Below are 15323 nucleotides of genomic sequence, written 5' to 3'. Positions count from 1 at the left end.
GCCACCTCAGTTGGTCTCTCCATGATGCTCTACCACTCCTGGACAATAGAACTGGTCATCGACCTGATCTTAACCCCATCCCTCACCTGACCTGGATCCTGCTCTCTATCCAGGACATGTTCTCTTTGAACTTTCCCTCGACCATGGAGACCCTGCTATTTGGCCGATGCCCGGTGGAGCTACCTGATAGCTGAAGAGGAGATGGAGTGCGGATTCCCCCTCGGCCGTCACTTACCCAGCCGGACCTTGGACAAACCTCTCCGTCTTATCTATACCCTACCCCTTTTTCCCTTACCCCCTTTCCCTTCCCCACCCCAATTTCCTTTTCTTCTATGCTCCTTAAATGTTGTTACTGGTATCTTTGGTAACTTGTACCCGATGTAAGTTTGCAACTATGTGGGACCTTATGTAAAGCGCTCTGATACCTTGGGGTCTAGCCAGCGCTATATAAAAGTCTTTAAATTAAATTAAATTAAAATTAAAAATGGAAATGGCAAGGTCTGCAGTGGCAGGGTGGGGACTATTTCATCATTTGTCACATAGAGTGGCACAAACATTGCTGCAGGTCTGGGTGGGCACTCAGGCTTACATGCCTTGGGTACCATATACTAGGGACTTATAAGTAAGTCAGTACTTGCCAATTGGGCACATCCAGTTTGACATAACTTATGCAATAGGTCAGAACACTGGTCTGGTTAGCAGGCCTCAGTTCACTCTCAGAGTCGGAACACCCGCAGCTAATAGTCCAAATGGGGGCACAAATCAGGGGAAAGCTGCACAAAGGCCTGTTTCCTTCCAGATGTTGAATCTTAGCTAATCCTCTATTTTTCTTGGGATCATGTACTCTTAGAGTCATGATGATGATCTTTCTATCTGTCTAAAGGATCGAAACATTGTCGACTAGTTCTGCGGGCCCAATTTGATGATTCATAAGAATATAATTAGCTGTTTTGTTTTTCCTTGATACACACTCTTCCTCACATATTGTCACACATGTATTATTACTTGTGTAAATCCGTATTTGTAAATTGCAAACTACTCATCCTTACGGGTCTCAAGGCGCTGAGCTGCCGCAGAAGCCGGGGATCGAACATTGATTGTAATATCTATGGTCTTGGGATCACAACTCTACATTGAGTCAGTGTAATGTTAGATACCAAGGGGCATATCTATGAAAAAACAGATTTGAGAGTCCTTAATGGCGATTTTTGAAAACTGCTATTAAGGACTCGCAAACAACTATGTCAAGAGGCCCATAGGAATGATTGGGAATTTTGTGCGCAAATTGCAAGTACCCAATAGGTACTCGCAAATTGCGCACGCAATTTCAAGGGTGCAAGGGTTCCAAAAGGACACCCTGTGGCACCCCTGAAAATGGCATGTATGTGTGCCACATGGCACTTTGAAAAAAGCAAAAAAGTGCTCTTTTCTCAGAAATCGCAAGCTGTCTGATTAAATGTATTATAGCTGGGTCAACCCCCATCTCCTCCTTTAGGTTCTATAGATTTACATGCACCACACAGTTGAACGCTGCCAACAGGTCCATGAATGCCATGTAGATCTTTCCTTCCTCCTAAACAACCCCAGCACTTCCTGGAATACATTTGTATTATTCTGCTTGGACGCCCTAGAAGCTCATGAATTATGGGCAAGCTCACTGCCCATAGGGGTGGCTGCTAAAGATTTGACTAAACAAGCAAAGATTCTTTCAGTGGAATGCGATGCATCAGCTGTGAAAAATCTATTCCATGGCAGTTGGGCTTCAAAACTTTATGATCTTAAAACCTTACCACATTATCTGTCATCCTCAAAAAGCCATCGGTGAAACACCAGTTAATGAGACTACGCTTTGACCTAATCCCCCTGATGGTGTATAAGCATGGATGGAGGTACGCCCTCTCTGTGTCATTTTTGCAACAACGGGGAAGAAAACGTAATACACATTTTGTGTATCTGTAGAATCCTACTTCTCTTTCGAATTTTTGGGTTGCGCCACCATCTGGAGAATTCTCAACGTGCGGACATGCCAACAAGCCCTAGAGGAGTGTATGAAGGGGGACTCAGCTCAGATGGTCGCCCGATTTGTAAAATTCATGATCAAGATAAACTCAATTCTACCAGAAGATATCACCCATGAACCTCCGCTGTGTTAGCTATGAACTTCCTCCTTTTTCCTTTTTAATAAATAAATAAATAAATCATGCACTCTTCTAAATTGTAGGCGGAAAGTGCTTTTTATGTCCTTTTTGTATGAATTGCAATGATTTTATTCAATTGTGCAAATAAATATATCAATCTATCTTTCCTTCCTTCACTCCGTTCTATTTTTCTATTATCAGTGCTAAATTCAAGCACTGGTCCACGGTACTCCTTCCCAGCTGGAACCCATACTGGGCCTGTATTCAGATGTTGTTTTCCTTGGCCCACCCCTCTAACTTAGAGAGGAGGAGCCGGCCCATGAGCTTCGATATGGTGTCCAGCAGGGAAATTGGTCTGTAATTTTGGGGGTTGGCCCTGTCCCCTTTTTTGTATATTTGTCACAATGACACCCGATGACCATGAAGCGGGGGGACCTCCCAGAGTTATACCGTTCAGGACGCTCGTTAATAGCGGTACCCATAGGTCCGGTGTTTCTTGGAAAAAATCAATTGGGACACTGTCTGTTCCTGGGGCCTTTCCGGAATTACACGATATCAAACCTTTTTTCTCTTCACTAAATGAGAAGGAAAGAGGAGCATTAAGGTTTGGTTCTGTGTTCAAAAGTGGTGTTCAGGAGTGAGTACTTGGGGCAAAGATGTTTTCAAAATGGGTGACCCATGCATCCTCATCTACATTATTATCTAATGTGGGATCTCTGGGATTTATGAAGTGTGGTGCATTTACTAACTTCCAGAAATCGCGTCTATTACCCATTCTGGCTGCCTCATCAAGGTCCGCCCAAATCTCCTCCTTAATAACCTTTTCTCTATTTCTTCATGCTAGTTTATATGCAGCCCGCAATACTTTTATTTGGTCTGTAATTTTCAGGGCGTGCATCAAAGCCTTCCTTGTTTTTGTACGAAGAGAGTCAAACCAGCCCCTGCTAGTCGCTCTATTTAACGCTTTTGTGCACGTGAGGGCCAGTTTTACCTTCTCAAAAGAGACCACAAAAGGTGGACACCGTTTCCCCTGCTTCAGCATCTGGTTCTAAATATATTGATATGTTACTCCGTGTGCTTGATATCACTTCTGAAGTCATCTTAGTTTTATCAATATGGGCCCAGTTTAGTTGCACTCCATTTCTGCTTGCCACAATTGGTGTATCAACATTCTGGTGGCAGGGGCAGTCCCCTATGGATACCTTTTGCTGGAGGGATAGAATGGCATGGTCACTAAAAATTGTGAATTGATTTCCCAACCTAATGGCCCTTTGCTGATAGGGGTGGTGAGTAATATATAGTCAATATTTGACTCTGACCAGTTTCTCTGGAAGGCTCCCATCGAATTACCTGTTAGAGGTTCTGGATCACTGGTTACTACCATATTTTGGGAGGATAATATCCTATTTAAGCAGTTGCCATATTCATTGTGGGTAAAATGATATATGGGATTCCCCCATATCCTCTAAGCCACATACAGGGACTGAGTTGTGTTTGCAGGGATGTATATTAACATCTCCCAGCCAAATGATGTTGACTGCCTCATTCCTAATATTGCGTAAGGAGTTTTCCAATTCCTTATCGACATCTCCAACAATAGAATGCATATTTGGTCCAAACTCATTATTATAAGAATTCATTAAAAGCCATGTGCCTTCCTGGTATACCTCAAGTATGAGCATATGGAAGTGTGAATTTGGAGATTCAAACTGTATTACCTTTGCTGGGAAGCTATTAGGGATCAAAGGCAAAATACCCCCCTTGGCTCTCCCCGAAGCAGAGGGTTTAGCTAGGGTTTGAAAAGAACAGTAGCAATTTATGAATATTGGCTTCGTAGACCAGATCTCTTGGAAGTATGCAACGTCCTGATAAGGCCACATTTTCAACCAATTATTATCACTCAATTTTGGGGCGATACCAGCCATGTTTCACGAGGCTATCTTAAGCACCATTTTAATTACCCCCCATTGTGGTTTAGATGACTGTGGACTCTCTCTGGTGACAGGGGCTAAAATAACATTACTCTCACAGTTAGCTAGCAAATTTAATTCTGATGGATGTAGTCAATCGCATGCTTCTAAGTCGTACAGAGGGGCGATTCTATTCTCCAGGCTTATGCCTAATGTCCCGGAATTTCCCCCTGAATTCTTCCACGCCTGGTCCCGCCTCTGCTGTAAATTACTTCCTGGGACAAGCAGGAGAAAGGGTCTGTCAAAATATCTCAGCGGTAACGCAATAATCTGGGAACTCTTGGAGGAAACTTTACCTAGATACTCCTACAGAGATCTAACGACAAATTCATTTTTAAAATTTAGAACCACTCAATCTCCAAACATTTCTTTCCTAGCAGGGTCTACCCAAGCTACCCTTCTAGACATTCAGTTTTCATGTCATCCAATGAAGGGCATTAGACATCAGTTGGATTGTGGACCTGGTTGGCCCTCCCTCAGCGGTGGTACATTACCTAGCACTAGTACCAAAAGTGCAGCTGCCGGGTGGAAGTGTAAAGTCTGTGTTCCAGTCACCGTGGGTCCAATATTCAGCCTTTCATTCCTTCAATGCTCTGCTCGTCCACCCAGTCCTAGCGTAGTTATACCCTGACATGTGGAGACTGTGTTGGGGTGGTGGGTTTGGCGGTTTGTTGTATCCTCCTCTACATTGGAGTGTTGCAAGTATGTCAATGAGCAGTTAGGCCGGAGGTTATACTGATATGGATATCAGAATTGGGATGTGAGGGATTGGCCAAGTCAGTGGATGCAGGCACATTATCTGGGCAGTTTGTGGTCAAAACTGTTCTGTGTAACAGTATTTGTGTTTGGGTCTCTTGGCCAGTTCTTGAACCAGACCTAGCAATCAATGTCTCTAGTGCACGGGCGTTGTGTGTGGCCTGGACTTCTAAACCTGCTAACTTCTCTTCAATCTGGTTTAATTTTAGTGCAATGGGATTCTACATAGTGGCAACCAAGGTTTCTAGTCTCTGCCACAAGTCCTCATTCGTCAAAGGGCACACAGTTGGTGTGGGAGTTTCCGAGGTGCTTTCACTGCTCCCCCTTGTTTTGGCCGGTCTAGGTGCTTTGGCTGATTTCTGTCTCTGTGGGCCACCTCCCCTTTTACTCTTGCCTGGGGGTTCGATGTCAGCTCCCAAGGGCTTTTTCGCAACTGCAGCCCTTGTGGATACTCTTTTCGTCAGGCGTATCAGTGCCGGATGGTCGGGTATTGTTCCAGTGAATCATTCCATTACTACTTCCTGAGCTAATAAGGGAGTTTGCTTTGGGGCAGTAAGAGATGTCTTGTCCCCTAAGGAAGGTCTTGTTTGTGGGATAGACTCCAAATATAAGCGGCGTTCCGTCAGTTCAATTTATATATTTATTTATTTATTTGTTTAAATTTGTATGTCAGCGCACAGCTACCCAAAAAGGGTTTCCCGGCGCCATGAGGAACAACAGAGAGTGGCGAGACCTATTAGCTGAAAAGCCAAGTTTTGAGAGATCTACGGAAAAAAAGGAGATTTGATTGCATGTGGAGGGGCAGTGGCAGAGCGTTCCATAAAACAGGACCCAGGTAGGCAAAAGAGCACCCTCCCATTTGAGAAAGTCTGACTTTAGGGACTTGGAATTTCTCTTGGGTGGAAGACCGAAGAGTGCGAGAGGGAACATAAGGACAGGCTAGATGTTACAAGTAGCAGGGAGATTTAGCATGCTTGATACGGACATGTAGGTAAGGGCCTTAAACTTGACCCGTTTCTCCACTGGAAGCCAGTGGAGGTTCCCCAGCAGCCCGGACGTCAATGCAGTTTTGGACGCTTAGCAAAGCAATCTAGCAGCAGAGCTTTGCACTTGCTGCAGCTTACGCGTTACCTCTTTGTTGACTCCCAAGTAAAGGATGTTTCCGTAGTCCAGCCTAGATGTAACAAGGGCCTGGACTACGGTACGCTGGGTATGAAGAGGTAGCATCCACACAATCTTCCTCAACCATTTCAGAATGGTGAAGCAGGTAGCAGCAACCTTGGTGACTTGTTGATGCATGGAAAGAGAGTCGTCTATGATGAAGCCAAGGTTGCATGCCTGGGTAGAGGGTTGTGGAAGCGTACCTATTTCTGGGGGCCAATGTTGGGGGCCCCAGAGACCTCTATCTTTGCCCACGATCAGGACCTCCATTTTATCGTCATTAAGTTTTAAAAAGTTGGCGTTCATCCAGGCCACGACGCTGCTGAGGCCTGACAGGGGTGCAGAAGGCTCAGAGGTTTTCCTCGCTGAGAGAGAGAAGAGGATCTGGGTATCGTCAGCGTATGAAAAGAGCGACAGCCCAGATTCCTCTACCATAACTGCCAGGGGTCTAACGTAAATGTTAAACAGCAGGGGCCTGAGAATAGAACCCTGGGGGACCCCATAGGGTGAAAAATGTGGCTTGGATTTAGAGGTGGATGAGAAAACCTGAAAGGTGCGGTCAGAAAGAAAAGAAATAAGCCAATTCAGGGCCACCAAGTGACACCAGAGGATTGGAGGGCCTTTATGAGTACGGTGTGGGAGACCGTATCAAAGGCCGTACTCAGGTCAAGCAATACCAGGCCCATGGTTTCACCAGCAGTAAGTTTCTGTCAAAGCATTTCTGTAACCCCTAACAGTGTGGACTCAGTAGAATAACAGGTCCTAAAACCGGAATGGGAAGGATGCAAGAGCCCATTGGTTTTAATGTACTTAGATAAGTGGCCATGATTGTGTCTCTCAAGGATTTTTGAGAGAGCAGGAAGCAGTGAATTGGACGATAGTTTGAAGGAAGTGACGTCGCCCTTGTTCATAAGAAATCAAGGCTTCTCACAACTCCTCCTACGAAATGGTCATTTTGGCCCTTGCGCTTGCTCATCCTGGAGGGGGGATTATAAGATTAAACACAGTTACTGGAATAATAAAATAATTGGGCATGATACCATGATTGAAGACTCAGTTTTCAGAGGCGGGGCCCAGCCCAGCCCAGCCTCTTCCGGGCTCTGAAGGGCATGGACGGGCCCACCCTTGGCCTGCACTTTGCCCAGGCGCTTCCCTGCTCACATCCCATGCTGCGTGTCAGCGAAGGCGCTTTATGCATGACCTGGGCGCAAGGGTAGTTGGGAGCTGTAGTCTCCTCCTCACGCACGAGCTCCAAGGGTTCCTGCCCGCTTCCTCCTCTCCATTAAGTGCTTGAGTGAGATTGCGGTTCCACACACCGCAGGTCAGTGAAGGCACCTTATGCGTGACCTGGGTGCAAGGGGAGCTGGGAGCTGTAGTCTCCTCTTCATGCAAGAGCTCCAAGGGTTCCTGCCCACTTCCTCCTCTCCTTTACGTGCTCCAGTGAGATTGCGGATACACACGCAGCCGGTCAGCGAAGGTGCTTTATGCACGACCTGGGTGCATGGGGAGCTGGGAGCTGTAGTCTCCTCCTCACACCCGAGCTCCAAGGGTTCCTGCCCGCTTCCTCCTCTCCTTTATGTGCTCCAGTAAGATTGTGTCTTGCAAGTAGATTCAGTGTTAAAACCTATTTGAAAATATGATGTTGGAATATTTGGTGGTGGTGAAAATCCCAGCACAGATAAGACTGTGGCCCTATATTTAAAGTGCTACAATGCAAATTATAGTTTGAGGTAAGGTCTCTAATATCAAACAAAATGAAGAAAATATAAAACAATACTTCATAGATAAAATATGTTTGGGGCAATACCATCTTAACTCTCATCAGGGTTAGACTGGGAGCTGGAAGTAGTGTGGAGTAAAACTTTCTCTCACCTGAGTGGGTGCAAAGGATAGGGAGAGAAGGAGGAGGAGTATCCAACTTCTTCTGAACTTAGTGGAGCTCTTATTATCACCCCTAGAAAAGTGAGGGGTTGACATAATAGGTGCAAGATTTCTAAAGTATGCCTTACAAGTTATATGCAGCCGTTTGTAGAGAATGTATAACTTCTGAGTAATTTTATTTGGAGTGACACTTCTCTTGTGTCCTACACGTTGAATAATGACTTCTGCAACAAATGCAGTAAACCACAGAGCTGTCTTGCATAGAATGTAAGCATATTACATGCTGGTTGTAAAGAATGATCTGCTGCAGTCTTCCCTCAAGCTATGGCATGAATAAAACCTGTGCCCAGATATTATACACTGATCAAGTCCATTTACCAGATGAGCTATCTTTCTAGTAATAAACAACCAGATCTTCAGGGTACACAAACATTTTCGCATCTTGTGCCTTTGCCTCACAAGCTAGCTCAACAAGGGGCTTGCTTCTGAGCAATATTGTACAGCCTTGTCATTGTATTTTCAATGTTATTACTAGCTGGGTGTTTCCTGCCCTACGGTCTGAAAATGATCCATGGTGCATCTCAGGACCAGAAAAGGAGGTAGAGAATCTACCCCACACCTATGTCATGCTATGTCATGAAGGTGTACCCTGTGTCAGGAAAAGTACCTGGTTACATTTTAATAACGGTTGTCCAAACCTTGGAGGCAGAAAGAAGAAGAAATTAAAACAATTAAAAAATAACAGATTTCGTTGTACTATCTAAAGCACTGTTTACAGCCAATCATGATTATATTTGTCAATGTATTATTTGCTCTGATTTTCAATTCAATAAAAAAAATAAAAAAAAAAATAAATAAATAACAGATTTAATTCTGCATATCTTGGTATCTGGCATAATGTGTCATCTCAATCACTTTTCCAAATACCAGAATATACATACAAAAGAGGCAGGTGGACAGACATAAAATGTATAGGTGTCACACAGTAATCATAGTGTGACAAGTCGTTATCGTAGTGACTAGTTGGTCTTACCCTTTAGATCGACCAGTCTAGTCCCATAGGTCAAAGCAAAACTTAGTGCGTAGCTGCTAACTGCAGCATAAAAAGATAATTCTATTAAGGCACTTGTGCCACAAGGCCAAGTGTACTGGACAAAGCGCCAGACAGGCACCAGGGACACAAGTACTGATGTGGTCCATGCACATGGTGTGCAAGCAACCTACCCTCCTGTGCTTGCCCGGATCTAGACTGAGCAGAGGAAGCAGGCAGCTTTTAAATGCGCTTCATTTGAAAAATCACCCTCAGCTGTTTCAGTGTGCCATATTATAATGTGTAAGCAACTTATTGAACTAGCTGATATGAATGACAATGTAGTGTTGTGCTCAATGTTGGTACATATAAAACAAGTAATTTATCATGCGCCAGGTTATATGTTAAATATACATTGATGATCCGAAACAAAGAGTGCAACAACACACCATGGAGTGTCATGATTGGCCCACTCTGGAGCTGACATGAGTGGAGGTGGGTCCATCTTGCGTCTACATTTATTTTCAGTGTAGTTTCAGCAGCCATATTATAATGTGTTTAAGGCCTCCATTTGATGCAGCGCAGCAAGTTGCCTTGCCACATTGTGTTGCTTCAAATGTTAGTTAACATTTTTATGAGTCTCAAGGGGTGTACTTGTCCAGTATACTCAAACCGACTTCCTTTGTGTAAGTTTCCCGTGTGCGTAGGAGCGCACAAGCCATTCCAATATACGCTACTCTGTATTCACAGGGTGTTGTTCCTTATATTGAGATGATATCAATACCCTTGTGTACTGTCCTACCTGTTTACTTCACACCGTACCTCTTTCATTTTTGCTTCCTCATCTGAACCTTTGGTCAGCCAATCTGTACAGTCACTGTCCTGAGAAGTATGCATACTCGTTGTACTGTCTTGCATCTGCAGAAAGCAAAAAAGAAAAATATTGAATTCGCCAAGTGTTCGCATCTAATACTCAAAACGAATATAAAATTGTTTCCCTCAATAAGGTCAAAGTTGCATTGGACAGTCTGACCTCTCAATTCTCCTACATCTTTATTCAGGTTATGTTCTTCCTTTGGCAAAAGTCCGTGGGCATGATATCACCCATGTCTCATATCATGGGTTTATATGCTTATAGCATTTTAAGACTAAGACTCCTGTATGTTTAGGACAGGTTCCAGTATCATTTACGTGATACACAAATTAAGCAAAAAAAATTTCTCGCTTGGTGAGGGGCCGCGAGGTACTGAAGAGGTGAGTGCACCCTCCCGTGTTGTAACACTGTTTCACCAAAAAGAACCCCCAGATTACCTAATCGCTGATAAGTGGTCAAGTTTCCAGGAACAATCCCTGAACTACCATTAGGTGGAAAACCCGATGTGAAGCTGTCAATGTAAGGCCACTATTGAGTGGGAAAGAAGGCGCGTCCTTTTGTTTTATATTCCCTCACACACCCTAGTGGTGTCAGGCTTCATCATTGGGACATCCTGACCCCTAGAAGCCAGGGTGGACTCACCCATCTTTCAGTGAACACTTAATGAGATGTTTTTGGCCAGTGGGATAAAGATTAAAAATCCACAGACAGATCCCAGTTTCCCTTTATTCTTGGATCTGTCAGGGACAATAAAAACAGACCCTATTGCCAACATGTTTCAGTCCGCTGTTGCTCCATAAAGGGTGCTGGAGTTTCTTCAGGGTGGGACTGGTTGCCCCCTGGAAAAGGGAGTAGAAGAGAATTTCCCTATACTACTTTTGATAGGGGCAGATAGCTGCTCCTTATTTATCTTGGACAAGTGTGTCTCGTATGATCACTCCATCTGTGGAAGGAAAAGAAAGAGACGACACACAACCACCAATGTATTTAAGTTCAGAATTGTTCACATGTTCATGCGTTTGTGTTGATTAACCCGTGTTCAAAGCTTATGACTGTGATAAACGCAGAAAATGCATGTGATATATTGACATTGTCTATCACACACTCATATTTGTGTAATGCCCATTTTCGTTGTCAGCAGATTGCCGCATCCAGTCATATTTCACTCATTAGTGTCTGATCGGCATTAATGAAACATCCGTGCCATTCACACTCACTCAAACTTGTGAACACAAAATCGCTGTCTCTCTCATCATTGAGGATGTTTTTAAATAAACTCTCTCCGTATTTGCTTAAACATACATGCTCCTTACCCCGTTCTGGGAGAGGTTATACTCCAGAAGGGACCTCACCATACATCGAGGTAGCCCTGTAGTCAAACACTGCTTTGTCAGGATAGTTTGACCGGCCATGTAAATCAGGATTGTGTTGCGGTACGTTTTAAGAAAGCCCAACCAGTAAACCGGAATGAGGGAAGGAAGAAAAAGAAAAATAGAAAGACGGTGAGAATAAAGATGGAGGTCTACTCCCGAGTGGGGTAGCACTCTCTCATACCTTATGGTTGCTGTTTTGCTGCACAATTACTCACGCCATCAAGGGTCCTGTCCTGCATATCATTCTTCTTGGAGGGGGTTCCCACCACTTGGAGCTACGAGTTTTCCACGCTTACAGATTTTAAAGGGAAATCTATTTCTGATTGGGGACGCGTGGGCCCACCCATTTCCGGGGTCACGTAGTCCAAGTCATTGAGACTTACGATGGTATCTTGGGTAACGTAGTTCCTTACAGGTAGTTTTACGCTATGTTTGGAGGTAGGATAATAATGCTGAACATTATAATGGTATTGGTAGGGTAGTCAGAAATACTATTTCTATTAAATAATATAATCTAATAACTATGATAAGGACCCGGTATCCTACCCCTTCCATGGTAGCTTGATCTAAGTCAAGGTGACTAGTGCTAGTGATGGTATCTAGAGTAACGTGGTTGTCACGCTGTGTCCGAACACAGGATTTAGTAGCTCACTATCATGGTGGTATAGATGGGGTCTGTTAAAACATGATTGCCCACCCCTACCGTGGGCGTTAGGTGTAAAATAATCACGCCCACTGAAGGTAACACAAGAATGTTGGTTTGTAATGGAAGTTTTTATGTCATATGCAATGCTGGGATTTACATGATATTGTTGACTCCCGATGTGGTGTTTTTGGGGTTTGCATAAAGCTTTCGAGTGACTATTCTTATTTTGAGACGGGGTCACTTGTTGTGCCACGATAATAAAGACATTAAACGTGAAGTTGGCCGTGTAACTAGCCTTATTTCTGAGGTGAACAGCCTTTAGTTAAGTTTGGTAAAGGTGCATACTATTCCTTACTTGTTATGTCACTTGTTCTGCCACAATATTAAAGACTGTAAGTGTGAAAAGGCGAGGTGTTACTTAGGTGACCGTGTGACTCGCCTATATTTCTTAGGTTTCTTGTTTACTATTTCTCACTATGCCATGGGCAGATCTAGTGTACATTACTCTAAACGTGGCTATCAAACTGATCTAGCTACATTATCTATTTCTGTTAAGTTGATTCCATGGCATGGAATCATTTAGTCCAGATATGTGGATTTTCAATCTATAGACCCACCGTTGCTCCCGTTCCAGTAGAATGTTTGTTATGTCACCATCACCCTTCACCTTTTCGATTACTGTCCACCATAGGTCAGTATCTGTATGTTTTTTCTCCATTTAATGAGCTGTTAGTCTGGTTGATGCAACCGCCCTTCTAATTGTGCTCCTATGTTCGCTTATACGCACCTTTATTTTTCTCCCTGTCATACCAACGTATATGAGTTGGCAAGGGCACTTGATCAGGTAAATTACTTTGTCGGTGTTGCAGTTACTGTGCAATCGTTGCTCCCATGCATGATGCATGCCTATGTCTATTTCTTTCATGTGTTCTGTGAACGGACAGGCCACGCATAAACCACACGGGTAGTGGCCCATGACTCGTGGCTGGTTCCAAAGTGTAAATTGATGTGTTGTTTTAGTTTTCTGGAGATCTGTGTGTATAAGGGAGTCAGGAAACTTGACCACTTATCAGCGGTTAGGTAATCAGGAGAGTACTTTTTGGTGAAATCCAGTCTCACTTAACCTGATAATTTGTATAGGCAAGGCCTTCATCCTCTGGTTAAGGTTACTCTGCAATTAAATCAGTACACCTGTACTGCCACCTCAGCCAAAACATAAATTGCTTTCTTCTATGGCACCTGTGTTTTAGGGGTGGCTCATCTTTTCTTTAACCTGACATACTTTACCCACAGTGTTTTCTTTCTCTAGTTAAGTCCCTCTGTGTTTAAGATATTCCCCTTTACTTTAGTGCTCCCAGTCTACGCACCTCTAGTTTTCCTCCTGTGATTAAAGCACTTGTGTGTTCAGGGCACCCTCACCTCTCATATACCCCTAGTTTAGATACCTGATAGCCTTCCTACTTTGACTACATCCACTGTTTGCTTAGGTACAATTTTTACTCACGTTCTGTTTGTCACCTTTGTTGGTTAAGTATGGACTGTGCCTAAGGTAGTTCGATTTCTTCTAGTCTAGCTCTATAATCTGTTTGCTTTGCACCTGTAACTAAGACTACTGTGTCTTTTGAGCAGTGCAATCTGTGCATTCACCTTACCTACTTTAAAAAAGAATCTCTACTGTCCACACTCGTAGATTGTTCTCTTTGAAGTTAGGATTTCTTCATGTATATGGCAATGATGTTCAACCTATCATATTACATACACATTATTTTTTTCAAACTTGTAAATTAGTGCCATACCACTATTCCATTGTTGGACCCCTCTCCAGTTTTGATGTTCATGATCTCTAACTGGTTGTCGGTATTGTCAATGTCCGTTAAGCATGGGCGTAAAATCCGTTCCGCTCGCGGATTTTGCGGATTTTTGACAAATTCGCGATCCGCGAATTCTCGCGAATTTGCCGAAAATTAGCAAATTCGCACGCAGCGGATTTTTTTGCTTGGTCGCGCTTGACAAATACAATATTGGGGCGTGCGGCGTTCACTTACCGTCATTCAGCATTTGAAGAGTTGTTTTTCTCCACGTTTGCGTGTGCTGCGCCATTTTGGATCTTGCTGCGTGATCCCGCGGGAGTTTGTCGACCGCGATTACGTCATCGCGCCTGCCACCTTGCACAGCGAGAGTTTGTCAACGCGAGTACGTCATAAAGGCTCGTGATCACGCATCGCGGGAGTAAACAATTGCGAACACGTAGATGCGGCGGGCAGCAACAATCTCGCACTCGCGAAATTGCAAAATGTGCAATTCTGCACAAGAAATCCACCAGCAAGCAGCATAAACCTTCTGAAAATGATGATTTTTATCAGAATAACTGCTAAGGTTGACATTTGCCTGCACTTTTTTTTGCAAGGAATCCATTTTGGGGGGGGGGGAGTGCCCCACAGTCTCCAACTTCCTGTTCCTGTCCAGCAGGCTCCTCCCAGTGCTTTCTTCATGTGCTGGTCACTTTCATTTGGATCTTGACCTGGAAGGATTACTTTTTGTGGATGCTGCTGGATATTTGGATTTGAGGCCTTTTTGACTTTCTTTGGATCACTTTTGGATTAGAAATCAACTTTCACAAGTAAGTTTGTTTGGGGCATTACAGTTGCTGCAACTACAATTTTGGAACTTTTTCAGAACATTAAATAAAATATATTGTGGGTAGCCACAGTATTCAGTAGGACCAGGGTTAGTTATGGGTGCATGATACAACTGTTTTGTTGAATGTAAACATCATGGAGGGCATGGATGGCATTGGATTGTGGTGATTTTTGTGTGTTTTTTGATTTTTTAGGGTGTTGTTGATGGGGTCGGGCCATGTGGGTGGGGGCCATTTTGAATGCAGGCAGTGTTGTCAGGCCCGCACCCATTTTACCTAGCTTCCATCCATTATGCCCAGGGGTAGTGAGTGGTGCATGGGCCTAGTCTTTCTGTGGGGTCTCTTGAATGTAAACATCATTGAAAGCATGGATGGTATGGGATTGTGCTGATTTTTGTGTGTTTTTCGATTTTTGGGGCTGCTGTTGGGGCCTTTTGCCCAGGGGTAGTGAGTGGTGCATGGAATGAGTCTTTCTGTGGGGTCTCTTTAATGTAAACATCATGGAGGGCATGGATGGCATTGGATTGTGGTGATTTTTGTGTGTTTTTCGATTTTTTGGGGTGTTGATGGGAACTGGTTAATGTGGGTGGGGGCCATTTTGAATGCAGGCAGTGTTCTCAGGCCTGCACCCATTTTGCCTAGCTTTCATCCATTATGCCCAGGGGTAGTGAGTGGTGCATGGGCCTAGTCTTTCTGTGGGGTGTCTTCTTGAATTTAAACATCATTGAGGCATGGATGGCATGGGATTGTGCTGATTTTTGTGTGTTTTTCGATTTTTGGGGCTGCTGTTGGGGCCTTTTGCCCAGGGGTAGTGAGTGGTGCATGGACTGAGTCTGTCTGTGGGGTCTCTTTAATG

General features: G+C 44.0%; 1 protein-coding gene across 5 annotated transcripts in view; it reads right to left on the bottom strand.

Annotated features, from left to right (window-relative positions):
- The window catches only part of LOC144798733 (uncharacterized), a 784842-nt gene that overhangs the window by 225271 nt on the left and 544248 nt on the right, over positions 1 to 15323 (bottom strand). For 4 of the 5 annotated variants that reach the window (XM_078669743.1, XM_078669747.1, XM_078669745.1 and 1 more), the window contains one exon: positions 9759 to 9854. The exons of the other annotated variant lie outside the window; for it this stretch is intronic. In XM_078669743.1, the coding sequence (XP_078525869.1) occupies positions 9759 to 9854 (96 nt within the window). The remainder of the gene's footprint in view (positions 1 to 9758; positions 9855 to 15323) is intronic. 5 annotated transcript variants of the gene reach the window in all.

The sequence above is a fragment of the Lissotriton helveticus genome, chromosome 12 (genome assembly GCF_964261635.1).
Source record: "Lissotriton helveticus chromosome 12, aLisHel1.1, whole genome shotgun sequence".
Lineage (NCBI taxonomy): Eukaryota > Metazoa > Chordata > Amphibia > Caudata > Salamandridae > Lissotriton > Lissotriton helveticus.
This window is presented reverse-complemented; position numbering and strand designations above follow the sequence as displayed.